At 59.7% G+C, this 7,025-nt stretch overlaps 1 protein-coding gene across 1 annotated transcript; it reads right to left on the bottom strand.

Annotated features, from left to right (window-relative positions):
- Positions 1 to 388: 388 nt before the first annotated feature.
- Positions 389 to 5,861, bottom strand: LRRC55 (leucine rich repeat containing 55). The gene is made up of 2 exons (XM_055548397.1): positions 5,162 to 5,861; positions 389 to 924 (listed from the first exon to the last, which is right to left on the bottom strand). Exons 1-2 carry the CDS (start codon positions 5,859 to 5,861, stop codon positions 689 to 691), a joined length of 936 nt encoding a protein of 311 aa, XP_055404372.1. The 3' UTR covers positions 389 to 688.
- Positions 5,862 to 7,025: the final 1,164 nt, after the last annotated feature.

Genomic DNA, 7,025 nt, shown 5'->3' with positions numbered 1-7,025 from the left:
CTGCTCGTCTGCGGCGACAGCTGGCCAAGTAGGATGGGGCAAGGGCGGTCGGCGGAGGGGGTCTCACCTGGCGGCTGCCGGGAGCAGGAGGCTTAGGGGGCCGGTGCGCAGGCGTTGTCACCCTGCAGAGGCAGGTGTGGGCGAGGCCCAGAGTTGACCGATCGAGCGTCGGGGGGGAGGTTCTGGTCCCGTCCTGCCCCGGCTCTGTACTCCAAAGTCACAGTGATCGCTGTCACTCTCCACACGCCACGCGTGTCATCGGCCAGTGTCTGCTCTCCTCTGTCTACGGACAAAGCAGACGTTCCTTCTGATGAGGCGCTTCACACATCGCCTCCGTTCTTGTAACGCTCTCGGATTTTCTCGACAGTAGACGACCTGTCCTCCGGGCCTCCATCACTCGACGCGCTGCCAAAACGCCTGGAAGGGAAGAGTTCCGGCTTCCCGCTCCTCTGCTGGAGCTCAGGGCCCTCGGGGCCAGGGTGGGGTCCGATCCAGCTGGCAGCCCCAGTTCCTAGCACAGTGCCTGGCCCCCCCCGAGACGCGCACACAGAGGTGGCTTCGTGACCCTGCCTGAGCCGCGACGGAGCTGACTGGGGCCCCGCAGAGCCGCAGCGGGCGGCCGGGGAAGGTGTTCGGGGGCCAGCCGGCCGTGGTGGTGGGCGGCGTGGAGGGCCGCCGGGCGCCTGCGTCAGATCTCCTCCTCCTCGCTGGCCTTGCTCCAGCGGTGGCAGCAGTTGGCGGTGATGCCCAGGAGGAAGTTGGTGGCCACGGACGCGATGGAGACCACGAAACCCACGAAGGCGATGAAGAGGTAATCGTCCAGGGTCAGGGTCAGGTGGCAGGCCTTGAAGCTCTCCTCCGTGAGCGAGAAGAGGGGGGCACCCTCGACTTCCGGGGGCCCTCGGCACTCAGCCAGCTGAGAGTCTGCAACACAGAGACGGGGGCGGGGCGGGGGCTTGAGGCCCTGGAAGGGAGGGCGGGAGGGGAGAGCCCCCACCCCGTCCAGGCGGAGCTGGGATTTTACTGAGTTAGTTCTGCGTGCCTCAAGTTTCACTCACCGTCTTTAGCGCCCTCAATAACCATCAGTGCAAGGATTTTTCGACCTACTGAATATTTCTATAGAGGTGGCGATGACTGCTTGGAGACGTTAGTAATTTGCCTCAAGTCCAGTAGTCCTTGCTAGAGGCAGATCTGAGGCTTTGGGGGGACTTCAACAGTATCTGCCTCTCACAATAACCTCCCAACCGGTCTCCAGGCTTCTGCCCTTCAACCATCTCCATGCTGAGATGGTCCTTTTAAACGAGAAGCCCTACCTAGAGACTGTCAACCCGAGGGAAGTCTAAGTTAAATAGAGAAAGAGAAATATTATAGGACATCGCAGATCCTAAAAAAAAAAAAGATGATGCAAATGAACTTACAAAACAGAAACAGACTCACAGACTTAGAGAATGAATTGAAGGTACCCTGGGGGGTGCATGGGGTGGGGAGGGACAGTTAGCGAGTTGGAGAAAGCGTCAGTCGCTCAGTCGTGTCTGACCCTTTGCAACCCCATGGACTGTAGCCCACCAGGTTTCTCTGCTCATGAGATTTTCACCCAGGGAAGAATACAGGCGTGGAGAAACCATTCCCTTCTCCAGGGGGATCTTCCCGGCCCAGGGATTGAACCCGGGTCTCCTAACTTGCATAATATTATAGGTCAACTGTACAGCAATATAAAGGAAATAAAAAAACAAGTGAAGCCTGCCAAGTCACTGTCTGCTTGAAACCCTCCCTGGCTTCTTCCTCTTCCCACAAGGACCTTCCCCGTCCCTTCTACTCTCCTCCTGGTTTGCTCTGCTCCATCCACTGTCACTTCTCAGTCTTTCTGCCTTCACCTGAGCTCGTCCCCTTTCAGGGTGAGGAGGGGGAGGCTTTGCATTCGCCCTAATCCTCTCGTCCCCTTGGGAGGGGGTTCTTCCTGCTCCGATCTCTGCATAGCTCTGTCCCTCACTTCCTCTGGGACTTTGCTCAAATATCAGCTTATCAGTGAGGGCTTCCTTTATGATTCTATATAAAGTAGCAACCCCACTTCACCTTTCTTTGAGCATCCTCTATCTTATCTGCTCTGCTTATTATTTTTTTCCAGTGTACTGATCACCATCTCCCAGTTTGTTATCTGTTTGCTCCCTTTGAATGTAAGTTCTCCCTGTAGTACCCTTACCATTAGAGCAGGGGCCTGTCCATATGAATGTGCAATTAACCTTTGTTCATTGAATCTGAGAATGAATGACTGTGCAGTCCAAAGCCGAGTATCTTTTTATGACCCTATGTGACTCTTCCAGATACACAAGAATGTAGGGTTGAGTATGGGCTCTAAAATTACCAGCCTGGATTCAAATCCCCTCTTTATCTCTCCTTGGGCTTCCTTAATGGTTCCATCCTTGGGTCAGGAAGATCCCCTGGAGAAGGAAATGGCAACCCACTCCAGTCTTCTTGCCTGGAGAATCCCATGGACAGAGGAGCCTGGAAGGCTATAGTCCCTGGGGTCATAAAAGAATCAGACACGACTTAGTGACTGAGCAACAACATCCATCACGCATTTGTACGTGGTTGTCAGTGGTTCCATCTTACTCTGCCTCAGAAGGGAGAGTGGCAGGTGGGTAGCAGTTCTGCCTTAAAGCCAGGTATTCCTTACTCAGGGGATAGATACCAATCAAATGCTCACCGGGGGCAAGTTTTTGCCTTTCTGGCTCTTATGAAGAGGGGCAAAATGTAAGAAGTGGATCACTGAAGCTCAATGTCTAAGAGAGTCAATGCGAAGGAGCTTTTAAAGCTATTCGGTACCTAAACGCTGTGTATTCATTCTGCAGTGTTTGAAGGAAAAGAAAAAAATGCTGGACTGAAATCGACTCCCTTGAGAAGTGGATGAACATGATTCTGAGAAATGGATTCTTAGAAACGGAAAGTCAGGTTCAGAAGGAGGGTGAACCTCCCCCCAGCCCCAGGGCTCAGGCGCCCCTGTAGGCTGTGTGCACAGTGGCCCAGACCCCGCGGAGGATAAGATGGTGCCTGGGGTTGACTATCAAGACATCATCTTCTTGGAACCGGAAGATGCTGAAGCCCAAAGTCTCTCGCAGGCATGAGTGGGGTTGTGGCAGTCATCCTGAGGCTGGGGGTGTGGGAACCCTGAGGGCAATTGGCAGAGCCCTCAGGAGGGCAGCACAGGAGCCTGCGGGCTGACAAAGCCCTCTGGTTAATTCAGGGACCAGCCTTGAACCTGATTAATATCCCAAGGGAGTCCTACGGCCCTGTGGGGATTTGTCCAAAATGGAGGGACAGTAATAGGAATCCCATCAAGAAAAGGGGAGGAGGAAGCAGAAAAAGACCAAGCGAAGAGGGTCACCTCGTCCTCCCTACATCGGCAAGTTCTTTGCCCCCAAGAGGAAATTATCCTAGAGATACGGGGAAAACCGTGTTCCGCGGAGGAACAGGGAGGGGGCGTTTCTGGCTGCGGCCCGCGGCCAGCCACGTGGCCTCCCTGGAGCGCGGTTCCCCTTTTGCATGGACACGAGGCTTCCCCGACGGGACCTGGGACCCCTCTCCCGCTCGCTGGGGCCCTGCGCTTCCCCAAAAGGCAGCGGGGACCTCGGGGGCCCCCAGGACAGAGGGCGCCCCTCCTTGCGGAGGAACCCAGCGGGACAGAGGCTGGGTTAGCAGAGGGCGGCTCCAGGCCGCAGGCCGCCTCCCCCCACCATCACCCTGCCCCGGGCCCCAGCTGGTCCCAGAGGACTTCCTCCTGCAGCTCCGCGGGAGCACGGGAACCCTGACCACAGCCCTCCCCCCACCCAAACTAGTTCGATCCTGGGCTCCCCACCCGGTCCTCCTCCCTTCCCCACCTCATTCAGCGTCGCTCTTTCTGAACACCCTCCACGTCCAGGCTCTGGGAGAGCCCCTAGGGGGGCCCCATCAACCCCGGGCTGGGGCTGCCATTCTGCTGGTGACAAGGATGGGGTGGTATCAGGGTTCCACCAGCCGACCGGTGTGGTTCAGGCTCCTGCAGGCCCCGGTCCACTCCCCATAGAGGCTGACTCGGAAACTGCCGCGGAACAGCATCTCATCCCAGACCTGAGCCCTCCACCCCAAGCCCAGACCTCACAGAATTCGCAGAGGCCCTTCGGCTGGCCCGGAACTCAAGTCCCGACCCCTCCTGTTAACCTAGAACCCGACTCATCAGGATAGATGGCCAGAAGGCCAGGGTTTGAATCCTGACTCCAACCCTTAACAGCTGTGGGACCTTGGGCAAGTTTCCGAACCTCTCTGAGCCTTGGTTCCTTTGTGTGTGTGTGTGTGTGTGTGTGTGTGTGTGTGTGTATGTGTCTCATCAGGGTTCTTGTGAGGATGTGATGAGCTGGGTATGAGGTGTTAGTTGCTCAGTCATGTCTGACTCTTTGCAGCCCCATGGATGGTAGTCCACCAGGCTCCTCTGTCTATGGGATTCTCCAGGCCAGAATATTGGAGCGGGTAACTATTCCCTTCTCCAGGGGCTCTTCCTGATCCAGGGATGGAACTTGAGTCTCCAGCATTGCAGGCGGATTCTTTACCGTCTGAGCCACCAGGGGATGAGTTTAAAACATAATATATTTAGAATAGGGCCTGGCGGATAGTAAGTACTAAAATAAATAGGGTGAGCCATTTCTGTTTCTTCTAGTATCCAGCATACTTAAAAAGCAGTCTGGTAGAGTAGCACAGAGCTTCGCAATCACATAAACTTGGGTTTTCTCCACGGCTCTGCCACTGTCTATGAAAGCGTCTCTGGCCAAGTCGTTTCATTGTTCGAAATCTCAGTTTCTTCACCTGTAAAATGGGGCTAACAAGAGTGGGGTCCCATGAGGTAACACCCGCCCAGTTGGAGGGTCATGGCGGTGCTCCATAAACACTGTTGGTTACTAATGAGCTGCTCTGATTTTCTCTCTGTCTGTCTGTCTCCCTAGGTCATCAGTACCACGGGGGTGGGTGAGGGTGGGGTCTGTTTTATTAAGCAGGGTCCCCGGCACCGGGCATGCACAGCAGAGACTTGGGTATCTTCGACAGTGCGGAGAAGGCCAGCCCAGGTCCTGATCCTCCCTAGGCCGGGTCTCCAGCCCCTCCCTCTTCTCCCCCCTAGCCTTTGCTCTGGCCTTACCTGCGGTGCAACGCTGGATGCGGTTCCGCAGCCACTTGAGCAGGGGCTCCATGGTGCAGCCGCACACCCAGGGGTTGCCGCCGATCTGCAGGGTCACCAGCCCGGGCAGGCCTTCGAGGGCCTCGAGGCTGAGGAAGGCCAGGCCCCCGAAGCTGAGGTCGAGGTCCCGCAGCTGCGCCAGGCCCTGGAAGGCGCGCGGGTGCACCCGGTGCAGCCCCGGGTTGTGGCTGAGGTCGATGCGCATGAGGCTGTGCGCGGCCTGGAACATGCCGGCGGGCACGTGGCTGAGGTTGTTGTAGCTCAGGTCTAGGTGTGCCAGGCGCTTGGCATGGAGGAAGAGGCCCGCGGGCAGCTCCACCAGAGAGTTGTTGCGCAGGCTGAGCACACGGAGCTCCCGGTAGCACGTGAGGTAGCCGGGCGGCACGGCGGCGATGCGGTTGTGCGCCAGGCTGAGGTTGCGCGTGTCCACGGGCAGCTCCGGGGGGACAGAGAAGAGCCGCTGGCCGCTGCAGTCCACCGCCTGGTTATGGCACGTGCAGAGCACCGGGCAGCTGGCGCCGCCATCGGAGGGAATCACCCCGGCCGCCACCAGGAGGGGCACCAGCAGCAGGGCGGGCCGCGGGGGCCCAGGCCAGGGCCGGTGGGCCCAGGCATCGCCCATCTTCGGCTGCGGGCAGCAGTGGTGCTGAACGGAGCCCATCGGGACTGGAGCTCTGGTGGTGGAATCAAGAGTCAGCCGCTCAGAAGGGCAGCTGCTCCCTCGGGGGCCGGAGCCCTGGGAGGTGGGGCTTGGGATCACTGGGGGTCATGGCTTAAGCCTCTCCCAGGGGCCTCTGGCACCAGAGGGCTCCCTGGGTGAGCGCCACTGGAGGTCCCCTTTGGAGACTAGGGGGGCTCGCCACCCAGCCGAGGTCCCCCAGGGTTGGAACAGATGATTAGAGCTCGAGAAAGGGAGGACACAGGGATGTGGAGGGACCAGCTGCCCGCACGTCGGCGAAGGGCCCCTGGCCGCCTTTGGGGTCCTTGTCGCCCATGACTGTTGGGTGCCCCGCCCCCCACCGCCGTGGACCGTGTCTGAGAGCTGGGAGGGGCGTGGGGCACAGCAGGGGTGCCTTCAGAGGGGCCTGGCAGGTCCCGGGACGCGGAAGCCCAGTCCCAGGTCTGGGCGGACGAGGTGGCCAGGGCTGCTGCTGTGTCTCCTGCCCTCGGGGTCTCGGAGGCCGTTTCTCCCAGGGGCCCAGGGGGCTTGAGTCTGGGAGGGTCGCGGGGTGGCCGTCTCGGGGAGGGATCCCAGGGCGAAGGGGGTCTCCAGGGGCCTCTGGCCGCCTCAGTCCACGGGCTCAGTGTCTTCCGGGGACCCCGGGGAGGGGAAGTCCCCGGGGAGGGGAGGACCCAGGCTAGCCGCGCTGTGGGCTGCTGCGGCGGGAGGAGCCCCGCGTCCGGAGGCGCAGGACTAGCGGGGCTCAGGCGACGGTCCCCGACGGTCCCCGGCGGGCTCGGCGTTCAGCGAGCGGGGACAGACGCCCCTCTGCCGACAAGGAAAGCACTCAGGGGGCCGGCCGTGTCCCCGGTTCCCTCGTCCACTGTCCCGGCTTCCCGCCGCCTCCCCACCCCCGTCTCCTTGTTCTCTGCGTCCCGCCTTTGCGCGGTGGGCACCTTGCCCCACCGTCACATAGAGGTCCCTGCTGCCTTCCCACCTGGCCTGCGGCCCTCCCGCGGCCCCCTCCCCGCCCAGGGCTCTGGGCTGCGCGCAGCGCGTTTGCTGGTCTCCTGGCCCCGCCCCCACCAGCAGCAAACGCCCCACCTTTGAACAACTCTCTAAGAAAAATGCACACACTCTCTGTCTGTTTGCACCCCCTTTCCA

This window comes from Bubalus kerabau, chromosome 15 (assembly GCF_029407905.1).
Source record: "Bubalus kerabau isolate K-KA32 ecotype Philippines breed swamp buffalo chromosome 15, PCC_UOA_SB_1v2, whole genome shotgun sequence".
Taxonomy (NCBI): Eukaryota; Metazoa; Chordata; class Mammalia; order Artiodactyla; family Bovidae; genus Bubalus; species Bubalus kerabau.
The sequence above is the reverse complement of the archived record's forward strand: the minus strand, read 5'-3'. Positions and strand labels throughout refer to the sequence as shown.